At 34.9% G+C, this 24,926-nt stretch overlaps 1 protein-coding gene across 11 annotated transcripts; it reads right to left on the bottom strand.

The window, feature by feature from the left end:
• Positions 1 to 188: 188 nt before the first annotated feature.
• LOC145691130 (uncharacterized) lies at positions 189 to 23,997 on the bottom strand. 11 transcript variants are annotated; one of them, XM_081766867.1, is made up of 5 exons: positions 23,502 to 23,997; positions 18,474 to 18,579; positions 14,543 to 15,169; positions 6,255 to 6,897; positions 189 to 1,535 (listed from the first exon to the last, which is right to left on the bottom strand). In XM_081766867.1, the coding sequence occupies exons 4-5, from the start codon at positions 6,842 to 6,844 to the stop codon at positions 317 to 319; spliced, it is 1,809 nt and encodes a 602-aa protein (XP_081622993.1). In that variant the 5' UTR covers positions 6,845 to 6,897; positions 14,543 to 15,169; positions 18,474 to 18,579; positions 23,502 to 23,997; the 3' UTR covers positions 189 to 316. The 11 variants fall into 11 exon arrangements, with proteins under 11 accessions (XP_081622993.1, XP_081622992.1, XP_081622997.1 ...); XM_081766866.1 differs by lacking the exon at positions 18,474 to 18,579 and adding an exon at positions 17,169 to 17,384 and having other exon boundaries at positions 23,384 to 23,997; XM_081766871.1 differs by having other exon boundaries at positions 15,106 to 15,169; positions 23,384 to 23,997.
• Positions 23,998 to 24,926: the final 929 nt, after the last annotated feature.

Below are 24,926 nucleotides of genomic sequence, written 5' to 3' on the forward strand. Positions count from 1 at the left end.
ATCTCCTTTACAAACAAAATGCTTTAAATTTTCAAAATATATGTTTATATAAAATTTCTTTCAACGTAAAATAATTTTTATATAAATGACGAAACTAAACGGTGAAATGTATTTTAGAATATACTTCTTTACAAATGTGAGTATAAACGAAAGTCAAAAGTTATATCTAATTTGAAAGAAAAGGAAAATGCGTCTAAATATTTTATTTACGATTGAATGTTAAGCAGTGCTTATATCCAACTCAGTGGAAATTTTGTAAAAATACAAGTGATCATACCAGGAGTCTGCAATTGTAGAACAATATCACATCCAAATTTTATATTTTATGTTTGTTCATGTGATGTTGAAAATGATCAATACGTCTAGTTGTGTATGAACAGATATGACATTTGCGAGTCTTTCCGTCTACATGTGACTTAGTGTGGTACAAAACTGACCTCAGATATTTAAATGACTTACCACAATCTGCGCAGTGATACTTCCTGTTATCACCGTGCACAGTTTCTTCATGTTTTTTACAGTCCGAAAGCAGCCTAAATTTAAAACCACATATCGAACACGTGAAGGGCTTTTCACCATTATGTATTAACATGTGCCTTTCCAATTCATATTTTCCCCTAAAAGCTGAAGTGCATACAGTACATTTGAAAGAACGGGGGATAGTATGAACTCTTACGTGCATTGAAAGCAAATACCTATCACGGAACACCTTACCACATAATTGGCACACATTTTCAGCTTCACGATTATGCTTCATCATGTGTCTCCAGAATTCCCGTCTGGAGAGATATGCTGTTCCGCAGTCAGCGCATTTGAAAGTTCTGTCCACTGCGTGAGCTCTTACATGCCTTGATAAAGATGGTTTAAATGCAAAGCCTTTTCCACATTCGTCACATTTGAATCGATGGTTACCCGAATGAGTAGCAAGATGAGCTTCGTAATTGAATTTTCGCGTAAATCTTACACCACATACTTCGCAACGTTTATCTATGTGGACTTCATTTGTATGAGCCTTTATATGTTTCTTGAGATCAGAGCTGTGATAAAAACCCTTACCACAAAGAGTACAATGGAATCTTAATTCCCCCCGGATCTGCCTTAGGTGCCTTGACAGATTCTCTCTGAAAGTGTATGTTTTAGAACAATGTGAGCACTTGTAAGGTCCCACATTCTTTTTGACTGTATGTGCTTTAATATGTGAAATAAAACTACCTTTGTTTTTAAATTCTGCATTACAGTGATCGCATGTATAAATTACGGTTGATACATTGACTCTTTTGTATTCACGTTTTGTATGTGGCTTATTAATACGCTTAGGCCATATTGTTGTGTAATGAATTTTCATATGTGTAGAAAGAACAGACTTTCGTTTAAAAATTTTTGCACAATGGTCACACTTGAATTGATTGTCGTCACTTTCATCGGTAAATGATTCATATTTCCGTACTACTTCGTAACGTTTGTTCTGACTTGGCTGGTCATCCGTCCTTCTAAAGCAAGTATTCGTCCATTTGTTGCTATTCACATCGAAATTACTGAAAAAAAAGAAACATAGAGTACTGATATTAGTATACTAGTTTTTAACATTTTGGTTACTAAAACATTTCATTTATTTATGTCTACCTGTGAAGTACGACACATTTTATAGGCACTTCTGTTATTTAGTACTAATTTTAATATAACAAACAAACAAACAAAAAATCCTATTTGTGTTTCGTAGCTTTCGAATAGTATTACACGCCTCTCGACACAGCGATTGGGCACCAGCGTCTAGACTTCATGACACGCGTTTTTTTATAGATTGATCTTAAGAGGTGATAACTCCTGGATACGAGATAGGGTTTGCTGCTCGTTCTTATTAATTGAGTGTGTTTTATCTCGAGTTGTGCAATGGCTCAAACTATATATATATATATCAGTCCCACACGCATATATTATGTTTAATACATATGAAGATTTAAAGTGCTTCATCCATCATCCATCACCCCTAAGGGTTCAACACAAAAAAAAGAACAAACAAGATTCAGTGAAGTTTTTCTTTCTTCCACGTAAATCGAAAAAATATTAGAACACCAATGACTATTTGTATTCTTGAATCATCCAGGTTTGCACGAGACGCATCCAGAAAGTAAGTTCCACTAGAATGTAAAATGACTGACGAATGTAAGAAAAAAATGTGTTTATTATTGTGGAGTAATTGATATAAAATCTACTTCAACATATGCACCATTCTTGCTGAAACACTCTCGTAACGCGGCATTAGCTTTTGTGTATGTCAAAGAACTTTATAACCAAAGATTGGAACTAAGGTGTCATAATTGTACGTTCTAAAAACGTCCGGCAAGATACTGCTTCAGGTCGAACAAGTGAAACTTGAGCTTAGGTTGGGCTTTGGTAGTAGGTCACGTACAACACTTATATTTCATTCCTGGTGACGATTTATTCGAGGAACTTGTGTGCTTCCTGGTAGTAATGCAACATGAAGGTCAAAGTGGACGGACGCTGTTTCACTATCTTTGCTTTATGATGTAATATTTGATACGCTTTCCTACTCTTCGTAATTTTAAAGTTTCCACTAGGAAACTGATGGTTACTTCACTAGAAAGTTCCGTTGGCGATTAAAGCACACTTTTGCCGCTTAAAATTATAGCCACATTTGATCTTTTGATGACAGAGCTCTTGAATAAATGAAAAATTGCTTATAGAAGGCACTGTACAGTATATTTATATCTATCTATTTATTTATATGTATATAGGCAAAAGGCAAAAAGCATTGGTTGCTCAATGAGAAGTTGAGTTGATTTTGAGTTGAACGTCCCGTGCAGCAGCGAGGCTATATGAGACGTGGACCTACTGATTAACGTGGAATCCGAACGACATGAGCTCCCGCCGGGAATCGAACCCGGACCTCCCACGCCAAAGGCGCGTACGCTAACCGCTTAGCCACGGAGGAGCTCTGCTCAATGAGGAATCCATGATTGAACCCTACGATGTAAGTTTTTGGTGCACAATCGTCTCCATGACTTTCACGGAGTTCTCTCGTTTGTGCCAGCATTTTCAATTCTTCAAAATACATAATTTTACAAACCATTCTCTTCTATAGAGTAAAAGATCTGATACGTTAAATATTACAATGCGAATGTAGATGAAAGGTTGCACAATGTATCTTAAATCACCCTTGTAGCATGGTGACTACTGAAACTGACATGAATATTTAAAGTATTTTGTTAAGAAAAAGTATACTACTATGGGAAAAAAACGCAAGTGCAAAATACGACTGTGTGCTATTTAACAGTCTGTAAAATATGTTGAGAAAGTCTTCTCCAGTATTGCATATAGAAGAAAGTATACAGAAACTAGTGTGGTCAATTCGAAGAAAGAAAAATATAACGAGAAGAATAAGTGTTTCCTGTACATTACTTTTTAACAGAATGCTTGTAATAATGTACACTGATCTTCGTGTGAGTGTTCCCCTCCACTCACCAATCACAGTCAATGCTTTCGTTACCTAGTTTAACGTATTACAGATACTTAAGATTTCTTCTATATTCGAATTGCATTTGGTACAGAAACTCTATTATGTATAAGACTAATTAATTACAAATATCAAAGAGTAGCATGTTAAAGTTTATCTTTGGAAATTAGTATGAGCAACCGTTTGAGATTTCACAAAATATTATATAAATACAAACTGCATATAAATTAAAAGATAACATTATACAATCACAAATACTTACAGTAAGATACTATTCATTTTATGTTGTAAATACTCTCCATTTGATTTCTCGGACTAGCTAGTTTCTCAGAGGTTACAAAGTTAGCGCCACCACCACCTATACCCAGATCATAGGGCAGCCATCTTAAAGGTCTCAAAAGTACAGTTTTAATCTCTCAAGCATTAAACAACTTCCAGTATTTTTAATATCGATGTAAATTTCCAGTAGATTTCTAGTATTTCTAGTATAAGTGGACATCAAATATAACTACTAAATATGTGTAAAACGCTAAAATTTTCAGCTCCTCCGTGGCTAAGCGGTTAGCATATGCGCCTTTAGCGTGGGAAGCCCGGGTTCGGTTCCCAGCGGGAGCTCACGTGGTTCGGATTCCACGTTAATCAGTAGGTCCACGTCTCATATAGCCTCGGTGCTCAATGGGACGTTAAACTTAAAATCAACTCAACTCAACGGTAAAATTTTGTGCCGTTGAAGAACCAAAAGTTAGACATTCACATACTGAAAAAGAAAATTCACAATACCAGTTTATTCTTCAATGTCACTAAATGAAGACGCTGCAAAACAACAAAAATCCAAACATAGGCAAAGTTTGGATACTTTTAGAAGAGTAATTACATGATTAGAAAAGACGTGGTGGCATTGTAGATCGAAATGATCTTAGTTTCGAATACTATAGCCATACGAATAGTTTGAACAACAAGGAATAAAGATACAACGAATTAGAAATATTTCAAGGAAACTGAGAATTTAAGTATGACATCCGATTATTAGATGATTTTAATGACCACAATCATGTTTACATAGTCTCAATTACAACAATTTGCTATTTGAAACAGTTTAAGAGGTTTAAGAAACGTGCATAGAGATTATTAAAGTACTTAAATGACGTACATCTAGGAAATTGTTGGAAGATTTTGCTCTCCTCATTACATGTAACAATACAGCGAAAGTTTTTGGTAAGCATAACAACAACCAGCTCTGCCAAGTGCATAATTTTAAGCAGTTTCTCATAATTTTTTAACGTTAATGAAATTGAGGATGGGTTTGGGATATCGGATTGCTCAAAATAACATGTTTACGTTTATTCGAAACAATTTATATGATCTGAAGTGATAACTGTCAAAGAGTAGAGACAAAATCTACTCAAAAACTTTAAATGTTCAATCCCACGTAACGTTAATTTCACTTATTAGAAATGCATCATTTCATGGTGATAGTATAGAAGTCTGAAGTATTTTAAGTACACAATTTTGTTAAAATAACACTAGCCACAGACATTGCTTTACAATCTCATATTCTGAAAACCGTAGGTAGGAATTTCAGGTACTTCAACTATAAACAACGATCTTACTTTGAGAAAGAAAGCAGATACTTATTTAATTCCGCCTGTGGGTAAGAATACAAATTATACTAAATAGAACGGAGTGGGCAAGTTTCCTTGAACAATATTGTTCATTACACATAAGTCTCCCTTACATCGTCACTGATGTAGTATGCTCCAAAATTATGATGGTTATTAATGTTTGTGATACTGTAGTGTCACCGGTTACAACACTTAATAATAAGAGAGGTATTGTAAATTTGAAATATGTAACAATGTGATAAAGTGCAGATTGAAAAGAAAAAAAATGTACAGTTGGCAACTTATTATTGTGGCGCCACTTGAGAGTACGTTGACGATTATCGACTGTTGGCGTTTCCACTATACGGAATTTCAGCGTTTGCAGATATTACTTCAAAAGCAAGAAAAGCATCTGAAGGTAAATAGTCGGATCTATATAAACGATACGAAAATAATCTAGTATCGACTATTATCAGTATGATATGATATACTTCGAATAAATATAAAAAGTTGCAAAAGACTGATAATTCGACATTGTTGAAAAAACTTAATTTCGAACAGCTTGTTAGATAATTATCGCATTAAATCACAAATTAGACTGTTTTCATTAGACGTACAAATATTAAGGCTGTTTTGAGGAATTTGATATTTGAAACAGTTTCGTAGATGAATAAAAACAGCATGGGAGAAGATTGTCATATTTCTTAAAATTGCATACCTTTGGGAAATGTTTATATGATTGTTCCTTCCATTTGATTATGTAACACAATAGCAATAATATTTGGTAGCTGTAATTACAACAAATTGTAATAATTACACAATTTCAATGTTTGATATTGAAAAAATGCCAGAAAGCAAGGAAAAATCAGTGCACATATCTTTTTCTGACTTTGACATATGGCAGAACATGATGGTTCCAAACCACACCGTTCAACACCTATATTCAACGCCACAAAAGCCAGATCTCCAGCGAATAGCCGCTCCACGGAGATCACAATGATGACAATGAGTTCTGGAGCCTTCACCGTAACGGACGTAGCAGAAGGAAAGTTTATACAGTATTGCAAACTCTACCAATCTTCATATAAAATACTTGGTAAGCATGTCTTCATCTTATTACCAGGTTTAAAACTACCATGACCAAAATATGTATTTTAAAAAAATCTATTCAAACATACCTTACAGATACATCGGCTGATACTGTCCTCAAGTATCCATTGTTCAAATTGGATATGTTTGGATCAAAAGTTGTACTACTTCCACTACATTCAATCTTGATTTGCACATCTACTGGGTTGGAAGTCTCAGTCATTGGTTGAAGTTCGCTGAATAAATCAGTTTGCTCTAATTGTACACTGTCATTTTCCAGTTTGATTTTATTTTCCTCTGGGGCTGAGAGCACTACCATTAAATCCGTGTTATTTGTCTCTTCACATACGGAAATTGGTTCCTCTTTAATGTCCAGCTCACTTATTACACTGCTTGATTCTTCTTGCTTGACAAGCTCTCTTGCACAGGATGGGACTGCTAAATCAACTGTTTTCGGTGCATCTATCTCTGTAATACAATGTTGCTTAGGGGTTTTATCATCATTATCTGAGGCAACGCGATTATCCTCAACATAAAACGAAGAAACATTGTAACCAGATTGAGACGAATCGGAATCATAATCTAAATCATCCAGACAAAATGATTCAATTTTTGGAACACAAGATATAGTGACTATTTCCACACCAGGCATTGTCCCATCTACTTCCTTATTATCCATGACAACAGATGTGTCTTGAGAATGTTTATATTAGATTATAGGTGTCAACAAACCTGGAAAATATAGCGATTTCACATTAAATATCACAGACTGCAAAATTTGTATCTCGAAAACATTTTTCTTGAGTTGTAACTACTTTCTTTCCTTACCTTCTTTGTCTTTCATTAAATACTCAGTTATTTAATAAATTATTTTAAGGTATATGAAACAATATGCGTTATAGTCATATCGAAAACAATTGCAACAACCACTTGAAATTCGAAAAGTCACACAGTTTGACTCACAGTTGAAATCATAGAGTTTGACATGCTGGCAAAAGGTATTCGCCTCCTGGAGAGCAACGCACCCGTTCACTGTAGGAATGTTAGAAAGACAGATGTACGACCCTGAGTATGAAATTCGTTATAATTCGCGTTTTCTCTTGACTGCACATCATCTTCGTTTTCCCTCTCCTCAACCGTGCAGTCATTTCCTAGGGGCAAGTACTTCTGCGGTGTTTCCACGCTGCTTTCTGAGGTGCTGTAATGGATTTTTGGACCATACCTTACTTCATATCCGAGCCTATAACACAGCAACAGTGCAGATTTACGAGCTATATATTACCACACGACGTACAAAGAAACGTAGAATTACACATATAAAATTTCAACGCTGTCCAATATGTGCAAGTGGGTCAGGGTAAAGCCTTCTCGCGCACCTGTCGTTAGCAGGTAATTTCCTTTTAAAAAATCATACATGTGCAAATTACGCTATTGATTTGTTATCACCGCTTCATATAGGTGAAAATGTTTCAAAGTACTTGAAGAATATCACGTTGCAAGGAATGCACCGAATTACCAGTCACCTTATATATATATATATATAAAATAAAACTGAAAGTGACTATGTTTGTGACTCAATCTTTGGAACCCGCCGACCGATCTTAATCAAATTTTCAACGCAGATATGGTTCGGGCGTGGGAGAGCTTTTAGCTCTTTACTTTGACGGCACAACTTAGGGAAGGGGAAGGAAGGGGGAATTATTAAAAAATAAATAAAACGTAATAACTCTTGAACCACCCAACCGATTTTGATCAAATTTTCAACGTAGATGAGGTTCGAGACTGGGACTTTTATCATTTCACTTTGACGGAGCAACGTAGGGGAGAGGGTGAAGGAGGAAATATAGAAAAATCAATAAATATAAAAATAAGAGTGACTGTGTTCGTGAATTAATTACTTTTGAACCATCTGATTGATCTTAATCAAATTTTTTAACATATATGAAGTTCAAACCTGGGAATTTTCCTTTAATCATTTCATTTTGACAGTAGATCTTGGGGGAGGGGAGGAGGAGAAATATATGAAAATGAATAAAACTTATAAATTATGGAACCACCGACTGATTTCAATCAAACTTTCAACATAGATAAGGTTCGGGCCTGGGATTTTTCTTCATTTGACTTTTACAATGCAACGAAGGGGAGGGAGAAGATATATGTAAAAAAAAAAATGAAAGTGACTGTCTATGTGACTTCACTCTTGAACCACCTGACCGATCTCGATGAAATTTTCAAAATAGATGAGGTTCGGGCTTGGGATGGTATTTATCCATTCATTTTGGCGATAGAATTTATGTAGGAGATAGGAGGGGGAAATATATAAAAATAAATAAAACTTAATAAGCCTTGAACCATTGGACCGATCTCGATCAAATTTTCAACCTAGATTAAGTTCAATCATGAGATGATTTTTGTCATATCAGTTTGACGATGGAACTTAAAGGAGGGGAAATTTACCTAGGTACAAATGATCGAGAATGACCGATACTAGAGTCGAATCTATAGTTTTTGAGGTCGCAAAGATGAACAGTGACACTTCTGATGCCATTTAAATCCAAATTCAGCCCCACAAAACTTACGGGAGGGCTGGGATATTATATATATATATATATATATATATATATATATAAAGTAACTAACTAATTCTATGGTCTATGGAACCCGGAGGTTCACATCGCGTTCGCGTTCACAAAACCTCTCCACTGACTTCTTTCCTCAGCCAATTGGATCCAGTTTCTACATTGTATTCCTATCTCTGCGAATATTGTCCTCCCATCTGGGCCTAGGTTTTCCTAATGGTTGTTTTCCGATTGGTCTTCCAGTCAAGACTTTGAAAGCGTTTCTTCTTTCTTCCATTCTAGCTACATGACCTGCCCTCCTCGTTATGAAGTTTCCGCCATTCCCCATTCCGGTTCCTCTTGGAGCCGAATATTCGTCTCAGGATCTTGTTCTCAAATATTTTCAGTCTATGTTCTTCCCTCAGAGTAAGCGTTTTTCAACCATACAGAATAGGCATGATTATCGTTTTATATATTGTAACCTTCAAATTTCTCGACAGAATTCGCGACAAGAGATTTTGAGCCGAACAGTAACACGATTTCTCTGCTTTTAGTCGACATTTAATTTCTTCGTGAATATGATTTTTGTCTGTTAATATTGATCCTAAATATTTCAAAGTACCCACTTTATCAAAAACATTATTATTTTAATGCATCCGCAATTTGCCGTATTGCGGTCCCGACGCTATACATACACACACACTCACACTCACACACACACACACACACACACACACACACATATATATATATATATATATATATATATATCAAAATGACCAATATCCAATATCAGTGTTGAATTCATACTTTTCGGGGTCGCTGAGATGAACACTTCCGATGCCGAGGCCCCCATCATGGGGAGGAGAGGGGATATATAAAAATCATTGAAAATGATCAATGTCAGGGAACGCCTTAGTAATAGTAACAAGTGACTGACTAACGAAACATATCACTATTTTTTTCTTAATTTAACCAAGCAAAGCGGGTAATTGATGCTAGTATATATATAGGGTGGCCCATTTTAATTTTTCCACGCAAATATTTCGAAAACAGTTGAAGATAAATGAAACAAACAAAAACTCAGATAGGAAATACCATGAGGCAAATCGAAAGGTGATGTCGTCTTGCCATCCAGGGCCGCCTTCCAAATTTAAAATTTTAAAAGGAAACAAGGGACGTGTGATACCTCCTTCGATAAATCTTTAAAAACTAAAAAGCGCTGTGGCAAAAGATTTTCCATATCTATCTTCGTTTTCAAAATAACCGCCAAGATATGTTGCCTGTATCAGACGAAACGTCCAGCACCACTGGTATGAAAACGGTTGAACATAAATGAACCTAACAAAAACTCAAATAGAAATCGTCATGGGGCACATCGATTGGTGTTGTGGTGATTCTCAGGGCCTAGGGCCCAACTCCAAAATTGTAAATGGAAAAATAAGGTGAATGATACCTCGTTCGAGATATTTTTAAAAACTAAAGAGCGCTGATGCAAAAGATTTTTCATATGATTAGAGGAAAAGATGATTAGAGTAAAAGTACCATAATCCAAAGGAGGAAATCTAATTCCTAAAAAATTATCGCTCCAACCTCCCTCCGTAAGTGCTAAAGCGGAAAGGAAGGGTGAAATTGCAAATGAGAACGTTAGGTTTTGCAAATTGTATCTACGAAACAAAGTGTATTTCTATAAAGATAGATATGTCTAATGGGATAAAGTATGTCAAATTCTTGTTAAATGCTACCTTCCATTTGATTGCAGGCGATTTGATGCAAAAATGAATCAACTGAAATGCGAAACAAATTTGTCGAACAATGTGTAAAAATTGGCTTTATTCAACAGTCCTCTGCACAATATTGGTTCGATTCTTTTGCTTCTTTCTTCTTCCATGTGATAGAATATGAGCTTCACTGAAATGCTGTCCAGAGTTACATTCCGAATAACTGAACGGTAATCTCAGTTGTGATCCTCAGTAACGAAACGGTACATACTGACGCAGATGCCTTCCAAACATCTTGCACGAATTGCGTTAAATTATCAGGGGCGGGTTAATGTTTGCAAGTTCCAAAAATGTATTACGTATTAAAACCATAGCTTTTCATTTCAGTTGCTTCTTTTTTCCCATCCAATCACACTTCGGAATGCAAATGGATATTAAACTTGAATGTTACATTTTTATTCATTACAGTACCAGTCACTTGTACACAGGTCTTTCAGACAAACCATACCTATTGCAAGTAAAAGTGGGGTTCTCATTTGAGGTTTTACCATTCATTTCCGCTTCACGCACTTACGGAGGGAGATGGGCAAGATAATTTTCTAAGAATTTCATATCCTCTTTTGCATTATGTCTATTATACTTTAATAATATTTTTCTCCGTTGCAATATTCTCGAGCCGTAGAATAATAAATACTCTCTGTGATTTCCTATACGAGTTTTATTCTGTTCATTTATCTGCAACTGTTTTCATATTAGTGATACTGGACGTTTCATCTGATACAGGCATCACGTCTTAGCGGTTATTTTGAAAACGGTAACCCATATGAGAAATCTTTTGCCACAACGCTGTTAAGTGTTTGAAAATCTATCGAACGAGTTATCACTTGACCCATATTTCCGTTTTAAATTTGTAGGTTGGGCGCTGAGCCCCCATGAAAGGCGGCCCTGGGGGCACAACGAGAACATTATTCGATGTGCCCCATGCTATCTTTCTGTTTCACTTTTTGACTGTTCATTTATTTTTAACTGTTTTCATATTAGTGGTATTGGACCTTTTATCTCTTACAGGCATGTCTTGGCGGCCATCTTGAATACGGTGACCGATATGAGAAATTTTTTGCTACAACACTTTCTAGTTTTTACACGTCTATCAAATGAGGTATTACAGTCACTTGTTTTCATTTAAAATTTTAAAGTTGGTACTGGGTCTCCATGAAAAGCGGCTCTGGGTGGCACCGTGCCATCACCATTGGATTTGCCTTATGGTATTTGCTATTGGTTCTTTTATCTTCAACTGTTCTTGATATATTTCCGCGGAAAGATTAAAAATGGTCCACCATATATATATATATAACTGTATGTGGTTCGAGTCCTGCAGTTCCCTATAAGGGCTTAGAATTAATAATAGTTCGGGCTTCGATCCTCTATATCCTACACGTCTCCTTTAGGCTTTAATAGTGGTTCGGAGATTTTACGAAAGCCGATCATATAGCCACTGGAGAGTACGGTTCAGAGTTCGGGTCGGAACATTATGGGTAATTGACATAAAGACTGATTCTAATCGTATTCTTAATGCCGATACAATTTAATAATGCGAAAATTATTACGTTGTATGGACATTAATTATTTATGCTGGAAAGAAAAATAAATTATCTTAAACTCTAACATACGAATTTAAATCATAATGATAATCTTGATTTATTATGATAAAAGAATACGTGTAATTATATATTTTAATTTCAATCAAGAACACTGAAACTTCACTAATACAAAATAAATTTCACTTTGGCACTTTGATTTGAATAATGGATATGATAATGCAATTTAACACTTTGTTCAATTATTCTTATTCACTCACCTAGTTCAACTCAAAAGCGTGTCGATTGCTTTATGTATTCGCAAGTAAATTTTATTATCTTGCACTGAGTGGTTTTGGGAGGCTTATTTAAATAGGATACAATTATTAATTATTGATGATAGTTTGGAACATAACATACTATGAGGATATGTCATTATTCTTAATTTTTAATGTGCTAGTTCATGTATTTTACATGCAAATTTCTTTTCTTTCTGTGACTTGAAGCTGTAAAAAAAATCCTGGAAAATCTATACATAGAAAGCTATCTAGGTTAAACGTAATTATTTTTGTTGTAAGGCATATAATTGTTTGTAGATTGTTCGAAGGGATCAATACGAAGCACTGGTTTAAAGTTTCATAAACTTAAAAATTCTAAATAACTGAGAAAGAGAGAACAGAAATTATATCACTACTTACCCAACCAGACGGAACAACTATTGGATATTTTCCGTTCTACAACCATTCTTTTTGTAATATCAAATCTGATTTCAACTATAGGATGTTTTGATAAAATGTTAGCTGATGGAGTTCATTGACGTAAGACGCTTCATTGGAAGGGATATGAATATCATGTAGTGGACATAATTGGTGAATGGCTTAAGTTTGTTTCTCATTTTTATGTATTATGGAAATACCTCTTCATCTGTTATACAACTTAAGGTGTGTAACCACTAGGGGAGGGTGAATTGTAGCGCGGCACCCTCAAACTTCTTGGCCTTTCAAATGGAATTAATCTGTTAAATGTTTATCTGCTACAACATCCACTCTAATGCAGCAAATGAAGAACGTTCATAATAGAACCAGCTGAAGTGTTCGTTCTTCGTATAGGAAGAGCATGATTTAATTACTATAAAACCGAAAATATGAATATTAAAAAGAAAAGAAAAATGTCCATTTTGTTCCTTTAGAAGGAGAATTTTCGAAAACAATGGACGTGGAATCTTCACTGATCGGCAGTATTGGAGCTAAATTGTTATTAATAAAAAGGGGCCAGTAAACTCAGGAGCGGATCCAAGAGCCCAGTTGATATTTGTATGGAGAATGTAGTTAATTGGATTATTTTTGGATTGATTATTAAATTTGTTTCATCTTTGAAAAGTGTCCATAGGTTCGTGATTTACTTTGGTAGTTGACCCCGTTTGAATAGGTTCCACATTGTTTGCTCGATCTTGTTAGTTCTGAATGCAAGGTATTCGACTCTTAGAGTTTTAGGAGCCTTGGTTAGGTTCCTAACTTGTCATTAAATATTCGTGATTTTGACTCGTAGGTTAATGCCTGGGAATGTTCTGTTAATTCTTATTGAATCCAGTCTATTTAACATTTGACGGTTTGAGTTTTGCAAAGGGCGATTGCGTTATTGAAGTATTAAACCTGGTATTTCCAGTTAGTTATTGAAACTTTTGGAAATCAAGATCAAATTATATTAGTAAGACTCATGTGTTAAATTCAAAAATTAATTGTGATTAATTCAAATTTAAAAGTTTTCTGTTCTATGTGACCTATTTTGTCCTTACTTGGGTTGAAATATTATTAGTGTTATTGGTAATTTTGTATATTATTGTTCGAATGAAATTAATGTTGAATTTGTTGCTAATATTGGTTGAAAATTGAGAATTTATAATTATAAGTTATACTCTCTTTTGAAGTTTTGAATTTAATCTTTTGTGATAGTACGTTATATGATTATTACATTATTTTTAGGATATTTTCGAGTAAGTTATCTTTTTGTTTGGAATTTGATTAAAAAAATCGATATATAGAGATACTTCTTGAATGCTTAGTTCGAAAAGCGCCTCAATAACGTATATTCAACTACAGGTTAATTATATTACATAATTTGTTTATTAATGTTACCATCAGTTTTGAGTAAAGGCTGCAAAGTTTGCTACAACTTCAGATGAGTATCTTTATTTGCTGCTAAGATGTTTGAAGAACATTAAGATGATCATTTAGTAAATTACATATGTTTACAGTTGCAAAACAGACGCTATAGAAAACATTTCGTTGCAATGAACATTTATTTCTAGAACAGCGATGTTGACTTCCGAAAGTTGTAATGCAAGGAAATGCACGGATGAGAAGATATGTTTTTCTTAACACTAACATTATTCAAGTAGATAAGGAAAAAGTAACTAAATGTAAATATAAAGCCCTACCATTTTAAAGATATTTTCAAATATAATTTATAGTGACACAGAAACGATAGACAATAATTAAGATTGAAAAATTAGTTTACAAACCTGTCATTTATTATTTCAGCATCACTGTGTAAGGTATTCTTCAGCAATGTCGTTCATTGAAATACTTTAAAAGTCTGTAGCATCACCATACAATTCGTCGTCTTTGTATTCAAATTATTATTCTTCAAAATCGGTAGTCGCTACGGAATAACTAACGTTTTCGTCTCAAGCAGATCACAACAAAGAAGTATTAATATCACTCTGACAGTTCTTTTCATCGGAGTAAAGAATATTTGCGGATCTTTGTCTTGATTTTCGATAGTATTCGGCAGCACACAGTTCTTCACAGAGGAAGTATTTATCATTAAATTCTACTTGGACCTGTACATATACACAAACAGGATTCATTTCTTAAATGTAGTGGTTCGGAATTTTTGCTTGTAAAAAATATTTCTTTTTATTTCAGGAGAAATGACTGGCAGAAATAAGAATAGTGAAGTCTGATGAAGCAAAACGCAACACAATTTTGTCTAGACAGCACTTTTTCACTATTAACTTCTCTTAAAAGTTACTATTTTGTGGTATACATAATCCCTTTTATATGCATTAAAATAATAACGTACCTAAGAGCAGTTGTTTGGAGTAAGTCATATCTGTGAATGGACATGTTTACACGTGATGAGTTACCTGAAAAATACATACATATTAAAATATGTACAAATTACGAGCGGGATACTTACACGTATCGCAAAAGCAATATACATGTTGATCTTTGTAATAAAAGTTACGCCAATGCAAATGCTTTTTGTCGTTATTTCTTCTATTGCTACTGTACCTTTTTTTCTGTAAAGGTAATTATTAACTTTTATAGCATCGAAAAGGAACTGCATCGTCCGTTTTCAGTATTTACTTTTGAACGAAAGACAGTTACGGTTACCCTCGATTATGAATTTCAGGTTTGCAACGTCGTGTGCTTACCTGCACAGATTCAAAAAGCATCATTAGAGACCTACAGAATATCTTAAGTAAACACAAGATAGTGCAAGACATTCCGGTAGGATGCCATCATTTACAGCAGTCTTTTCGTTGATCTGCTTCAGCCCAACAAATCACAGTATTTGGATAAACGAGTGTTGCGACACAGCACCCAAGAACGTCGTATTGCCAGCTGTCACAATGAAGCACTCTCTTCTGTGCTTCAATCTCATTGCATTTCTTCAAATGGATACGCTTTCATTTGGAAACGGATAGGAAGCCAAATAACGAAAATAACTTTCACTAAGTACAATATATTTTGAACAATTGTCAAATGTTACAATGTACTAACTGCCGAGAGAATTCATAATAAATCACTTGCGCATCGGATACTAACATACACTACTTACTTAATGTGTGGCGTTAACCGTCCTTATTGATAGACTGTATTGTTCCACTGAGTCCTCAGCATTTACTTGTTGAATATCCATTGACACTTGGATTTCAAAGGAAGTTTATGATTACCTGGAAATTTTAATCAGGTTATTATGAATAATGAGGACCTTTGTGATAATATTCCCGCTCATATTGGTAAGATTGAAATATTCAACAAGATTCGGGATTTTTTTGCTTATATTTTCGTTGTGTTATTTTACCATTTAGGCGGATTTACTTTTCTGGGTTTTCGGCATCGGTGCGCATTTAACCTGTCACGTATGAGGTTTGACACTCCTCGGTGAGCACACTATCCGGCGAAAAGGTAAGAAGGATTCTCCATGGGACCTATAAGTTAGGTACCACCCCGGCATTTCCTGGTATGAATGAGGAAAACCTCATTCAGGATGGCTTGCCTGAAAAAGCTTTTAACACTTTTTTGATTGAGTGACCCCACCGGGAATCGAACCCGGGACGGTTCGCACCGAAGGCGAGAGCGTTGGCGACTACGCTACGAAGGGCCATTCTATTATTACTACTTTTTGAGTTATTTTATATATTCTTCATTTAGATTTCGATTCTTTAAGTCGTTTGTGATCTTCATTTTTTGATCTCTTAATTTATTGAACTTACACGAGCTACAATTTAAGAACTGATATTTTGAATTTTTATTGAGCAGGATGTGTTATAGCACGGCCAACAAGAGATGGTCTCTGACGTTTCTTACCACATGCGGTGGGACATTTCAGCCTTTACTTTGATACCAGTGTTACCAACCACGATCACTCTGTCTTATATCATTAATTAAATTGCCACTACAGTTGCACTGAAAAAAACCTTGACACACGAGTGGTGGCAATGTTACTGCGAGCTGTCAGAGACGTTCTCTTACTGGACGCACTATAGTCATTGACTTATTCTTGCCCAGCAGCTGACGTCACGTCACTTTTAAACTACAGTCAATCAATGAAAGCGTTCCATAAACGGTAAAAGATTAAAATAATATACTAAAATATATGGGAAAGAGAAATTGGATGATTGATCAGATTATGATATAAAAAGGAATCACGTTATTAGATAGAGGTAATGGTAGAAAGAAAAATAAACAGAGGAAACCTTAGACTGAATTATACAGACCAAATAAAGCAAAGATGTATCTAAGAAAAAATAAGCAAGCGAAAAAATTAACTCAGTGTAGACAAATATGATGAACTGCGTTGAACGAGTGGACAGATTATTGACCTAAATTGAGAACTTTAGAATAGGATACTTGTACCTTAGTTACTCATATTTTAAAAATGGGGCTACGGAGGCTCACTGGTGAATTGCCTATCTATGGTGAGTAAGGTAACTGGTTCAATTTCCAAATAAGTTTGTGGTGGACAACGTCCTGTCTGAAGATTTTCTCGGGATACTCCCATTTCCTGCTACATTCTCACAGCACCGATTTTCTATCACTATACACTTGTGTTAATCATCCGTCTCCCTTAGCCTAAAATAAATAATTGTGGTAAGTTAAACTAAAAGATATCATTATATATATTTTCAAGATGATTTTCATTATTGTATCTTTAACATAGAATAAAAATGATGAGTACAAAAAGGTTGTTTATTTACAAGAAGCTGTAATGTTATATCAAACTGTAGTCTAATACCTTGCAATATTTTACGGTTACTGTATCATATTACCTATTCTGTTAATGTATGTAGTAAAATATTCTGTTAATGTATGAAGTAAAATTAATCTATGCTTTTACATTAATTTTCGTCCGTACAATGTGTCATCACATAATCAGTGCAAACTTTTTTTTTTTTTTTGTTTTCGATCACATCTTCTTACTGTATTTACAAGAAAGTGAACCGATCCCTTTAAACTTCTATCTCGACTAAAACAAATTATAATCGAGGTAAAATCAGTATCGTGTATCGGCCAGTAAAGCAGACCATCATCATCACAAAAGAAAGAAGTTCGGGAAGTATAAACAGAAAACGTCAAAAATAAGTTTTTGCCATGGTATAAGCTCAGTATTACGAAGTAATGTAAATTTTGTTCTAATTGCATTGGCCTTTAGTTTTTATTTTAAATCAAGAAATGCAAAATTTTGATTTCTCATATTTGAATTTAACAGAAATAAGTATTCTAAGTGTTCATAGCATGGAAATTAACCTTCTTTACATGTGGTTCGGATTCGACGTTAAGCATTAGGTCCCGTCTCATACGTATAGCCTCGCTGCTGAAAGAGAAATTAAACTCAAAATCAACTTACCAATTCATAAAAAGACATATTAATTTGCAAAATATATGAATATTTAGCAAGAGATTTTTTAATGCATTTAAACTTCCGAGTTCTGTTTCGACTTCTGGGGATTCGCCTTTCATGCGAGTACATACGGTTCATTAAGACGACTCATTCTGTTAGTATTTTTCGATTCTTTACTCCAATCACACTGGTTTTATTGTTAGTTTTATGTTTTAATTAGGTTTTATATTATCATTAGAAATAATTCGTATATCAATTCATTATAGTACACACAAACTAAAACAAATTTAATAGCAAGAGTTTACAGTGAAAGTACTTACATTTGTTTTTACCGACTTCAGCATCATAGAGTATTTGACACTGGCTACATCATAAATGGGATTCAGCCATTTCTACACTGTATAGGTGCTTTATACAATATTAATGCTAAAAACAGACGGCAAACATTAATTTATCAATCGAAACTAATACACGATAATTAATATTTGATCACTTATGGACTTAATACCGAATTATAATTCTATTAATTGCTTTACTTTTCTGATCCACTTGTTCTACTTCCACAATAGGTCGTTATGGCCCTCTGCACTGGTCTAGTTCCTAGCGCGTGTGAATATGGTTCAAATCCTGTCAGTAGTACAAAATACTTGTTTTCTCAATTATCTATTTCCACATTACATGTATTTCCTATAGCTGAAAGTGTATAATCGTTTCATGTTATACTTTAAAAAAATCAATTTACGAGGTGGAATTCATATTACGACTATAAACATACTGCTTATTCTGTAGAAAATACGACTGGTTGCAGTACAAAGTTGCTCACCTCCCCAGAAATATAGTTCCGGCAAGATCAATTTGATGACCCACACTGTCCCAGAGACCCACATTGTTGTGGTTACTCTACTGCAAATGGCGTCTATGTGGAAAACTTCTAAGATGTTTGTTGCCTTGCTTTGTCTCTTTGTCATTACAACCATAATTTTCTCGAAAATACATGATGCTAAGCAGTGCAAAAAGCTTGACTTCGTTTATCATATCTCCAATTTGGTTTGAGACATAAAACTGCTGTAAAGTGGATTATAATTTTTGTGTGTTTTGAAAAGAATCCATGTGATTGAATGTGATATATATCCAAGCACTTTTTCAAAAGGTAACATTTTGCAGAAAAGGCAAATTCGTAGTCCATTTTAATCTTTCTTTCTCACTTACTCAAAATACTTTTTATCATTATCGTAGCATTCGACGAAAAGGTTTCTGGATGTGCCTTGTCCTATTCGTTACATGAGCTTTACTACTGATGTAAAGGGTGATACTATAGCATGTTTAATTTCCAACACTGAACAATAAGTGTGCTAACAAATATTTTTGAGTAATATCCATATGTCATATTAGTAATAACTTGATATAGTGCCAGTGAAAACAAGTCTAAAAATGCCTGGCCACATTGCTAATGTTTGGTATTTAAGAGTACGCTTACGTTGAACAACGTTTTCCTTGCGTTGTCTAGTTGATAAGTTTAACTTTATTTATCTATAATTTTTAAAATTACAAGCAAACTTCAAGACAAATTATCTACCATATATTACGTTATCAATACATAAAAACTCGAATTATCTCAACTTTTGTTCACTAGAAGATATCTGGCTCAAGGGGATTGCTTTTCTAATCCCCCGGGAGTATCTGAACTGGGCTCAGACTAGAATTAGCAAGGATTAGGGTACTCAACGTGGAGTGACGGCCGCCATATTCAGTCACTATTACTTCCTTACTCTTAATACACTGACAAAGTATAGAGATTTTTCACTTTAAGTGTGTCAAACCAAATTACACTACATATTACCCAAAATGAAACCTATGGTACTACGAGACGAATAACTAATAAAAGTGTATTTACGTTATTAAAGATCTGGTAATGAAAATGTGTGGAGACGCGATGTGTATACCACAAACTGACATGGGCAGGGATAGAACGAGGGACCTCTCGCAGCAGAGATAAGCGCTCTATCAAATACACAGCTTGACCCTTTATGTCGTATTTTTCTTTGTGTTTCTGAATGTCTTCTTTTAGATGTTCTATCATAAATTACTCGTAAAACAACAGTTGTAGGTTAAAGATACCACTTACATTACGATTTGAAAATCAAACTTTATTTATTACTTCGAGTAAAATAAAGAGCGATAATTAGCAAAAGCTGTCCAGAAGAAGGTGTCCGTAAGGAAGACAAAATTTACAGGAGAAATGGATGATGCAAGTATTTAGACCTAACATAATGTAACCAAATCCATCCTAACCTGCAGTAACCTAATATTAGTAGAAATAAGATAAATTCTATCAATTTTTGGGTAATTGTGCTGGACTCCTGCACTAACAAAATGTATCATGAACTAACTTAACATAATGTAAACAGAAATTTTAACATTTTATTCAAAAAAAATTGCTGGGCCTCTCGTGTTAAATATATGCCAAAATAATCAAGCAAATCAAGCTTAAAGTCAATACTATAAGGTAAGTTTTAATGATAAAATTAATTTATTGATTATCAATATACCCCCCTATTCAAGAGAAAGGACTTTAACCACATTGGATCCCGGTAAAGCTGATGGAGTTGAACGCCGCATGATAATTGAGGGGAATCACTTAAAATATAGTTTTTTCCCAACAAGATTTGTTACTTATCTTTCATATATTTGAAAGTTTCCTTACTTACAAAAACCCCTTGAGTGCAAGGTCACAAGGGCAATCTCTAGTAGGGCTCATTTGAAAGTATAGTGTGAAGAATGATGGCAGGAAAAATATTAGCTGCTAAAGACTCACCAAGTGTGTGAGGAGGGCGACTGAAAATACATGCCCAGTAGGTACAGAGATGAACATTCTATGGAATGTATGTATTACACTTCACAAAATGGACATCGTTGACGTTCACGAAGTAATTAAAAGAAACCATTAACTTGCATTATGAACAACAAATGACAACTGACCACAAGTGCCACAGTGATCAGAAACGTTCGCACCATCAGGATCGAGCCAAACTCCTTAGGAGTTACAAACCGTTCAGGACCTTCAGCAAGGTATCCTCTCTTAAACAGTGCATATGGAATCGTCTTGGTGTAACGGATACCATCACATGATATCAGTTCTCATCTCGCAGTTATACCAATATGATTCAATGTGCACTCTTTACGAGTGGATATCTAGCTGAATGTCCTGTGCGATTTGTAATTCTGAAAAAATTCGCCTTCGATCTTGATCGTGCGAACGTTTCTAATCACTGTAGCGCGTCATTTTTCATTCGGTGTTCATGGTACAAGTTAATGGGTTGTTTTGAACATTTCGTGAATATCAACGATGTCTATTTTGTGAAATGTAATACATACATCCCAAAAAAGGTTTATCTCTGTACCTCCAGGACACTTATTTTCTATCGCTCTCCTGATGCACATGGTGAGTCATTAGCAGATAATATTTTTCCTGTTATCATTGTTGACACTACATTTTCAAATGAGCCTTACTAGAGATTGCACTTGCGACCTCGCACACAAGGGGTTCTTTGTTAGATAATTTCAAATTTTTAGCCTGTTTTTTTTTATTTATTTCTTTATTAATCTAGGATTAAGTTTCGACGAAACCCGCCCGACCCAAACTAACATACTAAGGTAAGTAAACAAAAGTTAAACTAATCTAATATAATTATAAGTCACTATCATTAGGTTCGAACGTAGGCAGAGGTTAACGGAATACATATCTAAATTTAAAAGGGTTTACTGCTGTATCGCCGGACCAATTTTAGGAAATTTACCGGATCAATTGGATAAATCATTTGTGGGGAAGAATGAGTCAAAGTCAGGGAAGGGGAATATTGAAAGTTGTATTTGTTGGCTGTTTGTGATGTTGTAAGCGGCACTGTATCGGAGACGGATGGATTATTTCGTGGAGAAGTACACTTGTTTTACTATACGGTTCCATAGATTGTATAATTACAGAAAAATTTGCGCAAGTCTTTAATTTGCCCATTTCATGTCGAGAACTGAATCCAACCAACCCCTGCGGGGCTTCTAACCCGTTCCTACTAAAACAACTGCTACTACTATATTTACACTACGTATTCGTACAGTAAAATTGCACGTCTAAAGCAAAGCAATCTAACGTAATTTTATATAGTCCAACCAAATATAACCAAATATAATACGTTTTGATACTTTTTTGTGATTTCTAAATTGGTCCCGCGCTAAAGCAGTAATGCCATTTAAAATGCTTTTACTTTCGATGAATACTTCTTGAATTGTTTTTAAGGTAACTGTTCAGAGATGGGAGTCCAAAATTGCTGGAAAACAGGATGAGTTACAGAACAGGATTGATAGTGGTGAGAAAATATCGTCCATAAATTTTAAAGGCAAAAAGGGGACGTGTACAATTTAAAAAGGTAAGTGTAAGTGATTTATGTGAGAAAAAAAAGTGAAATGTTCGTAACGAAGACAGTAAAGAACGTGCACTGCGGGCTCTGATCCTCCCCCACTCGCTAACACTCGCTCTGCAATACCGTCTGAATTAAATGTTGGTAACCTAATATAACGTGTGAAACCATAAAACAACTGAATCGGAATATCGAAAAAAAAAAAAAAAAACGGTGGGAATGCTGCACCCCCAGCATCCCTAAACAATAGCAGATTTTAGTTTAACAATCAACATCAACTTTATGAGGTGTGCACGTCGGCAAGGTTCTAGAACACAGGTCCCCCTTAACATTTAGTTGTAATATAGACAGAAAACAATGTGCGCTGTGGGGCTCTAACCCGCCTTCATTCGCTGACGCTCGCTCGGCAATACTATGTGAATTAAATATTAAACTTTGGTATAGAAAGGAACCAATCTAACTTCTAACCTATATAGGGGATCTGTGTTCTAGAACCTTCTCGTGCACCTCCTACTTAGTGTAATCCGAACCACATAACTCTCGCCGAGAATCGAATGTTTCTCCCGCCAAAGGCTCTTACGCTATCCACATAACGACCAAGAAACTCTTTGGTGAGTCCTATGATCACATATTGGCTATCAAGCTTCCTACATAAACACACTACAAGCTTTAACTGCTCAAGGATCTACGCCAAGCTACAAATTAACTTCTGTACTCCTTTTAGCTCCTTACAGGACGGAGTCGAATTTATGAATGCTTTCATAATAAAAACATGCTATTCTTTACCATTTAAAAAGTGCAAGTAACATTATAATTACCAAATTTTTACTGTTAACATATTTTCATTAAGAATACTCAGATTCTGAAGACGTCTATTGTAAAAGTTGCATTTTCACACAAAAAGAATATTTACATAAACTTTCATTAGTCTTATACCGTTTGTGTGATGTATGAGCTTCTCATGGAATCAAGTCATGAAAATTCTTCTTCTCTTCATAAGACTATTAAGAGTCAAATAGGTAGGTGCACCAGCTTTCTAGTCATATGTGCTACTAATGCGAATTGGTCAAATATGTACCTCAAACAGAGGATTTATGACTGAAAAACAAAATAGAATAATATACAGGACACAATCGGGAAGAATTGACACAAGTCGGGAAAAAAGTAAAGAATCAGGAAAAAGTCAAAGTCGGGAAAGGAGTTCAGACAGGGAAAGAGGGCGAAAAGCCAAGGTGAACAGTACAAAAAAGTAGAGGAAAGTGGGAAGTGTAAAATGAAAATAGAAAAGAGAAAGAGTATTAAAAGAAGGGAATGTATGTACGTGTAAATGGAACAGAAAGTGTAAGTGTAGTGTAGGTGTATCACTGGGCCCATTTAAGCTCCTTCATCTTGGAGGAGCTACGATGCACGCAATAGCACAGCCCTGTCGAACTTCCCCATGAAAATTTTTTGTCTGGTCTAGTTGTAGACCATTACCGGTCAAGTAGGTATGTGCACCAGCTCGCTAAACGTGGGTGCTACGATTACAAATTTGGCAAATGTGTAACTCACACGAAGGATTTATGATTCAGAAACAAAATTGAATAAAATACATTAAACAATTGGAAAGAAAGGACACAATCGGGGAAAAGGTCAAAGTCAGCAAAAGGTCAAAATTGGGAAAGAAGTTCAGACAGTGAAAGAGGTCTGAAAGCCAAGTTGAACAAAGCAAAATGTTAGAGAAAAGTGGGAATTGCAAATTAAGAGAAAACAAAGAGTAGAAAAAAGAAGGGGATGTATTACGTGTAAATAAAAAAGAAAGTGTAATTGTAGCGTAGGTTTATAGGAGATCCCACTCAACTCTCTTGCTTCTTCTTCTTCTACATGAAGGTATATATATATATATACCTTATATACCTTTAAGGTATATAGAAAATAAAAAAAACAAGCTATAATATATTTATATTGGTATAGATAATGAGGCGGTTTTAGTAGCAATATCATCTATTACAGTAAAATTGTTAAATATGAGAATTGTCGCCATCCGACAACTTTCGCAAATTTATATTTAACTAAAGACCTTTATAAAATTATCATTCTTGTGACATTTCTATACAAACACTTCGCTTGGCAACGTTAGACAGTTACACAGAAATTGAAACGTCAGTAGTAAAAGAGAGAGAGAGCCCGTTGGCGGAAAAAAAATAGAAGAGAAAAGGAGAATGGTGACTATTTATGTCTTTATCGTGACTAGGGAATTATATTTTTATTTAGTGTAGTAATGGACTCAAACTATTTGTGAATGTGTGATTCACGTGAAGATGCAGGTTTTGTATGATATTTACATTGATAAAGGAGAGAAAATAGGGAAAGGTAAAATGG

This window comes from Thermobia domestica, chromosome 7 (genome assembly GCF_964235325.1).
Source record: "Thermobia domestica chromosome 7, izTheDome1.hap1.1, whole genome shotgun sequence".
Taxonomy (NCBI): domain Eukaryota; kingdom Metazoa; phylum Arthropoda; class Insecta; order Zygentoma; family Lepismatidae; genus Thermobia; species Thermobia domestica.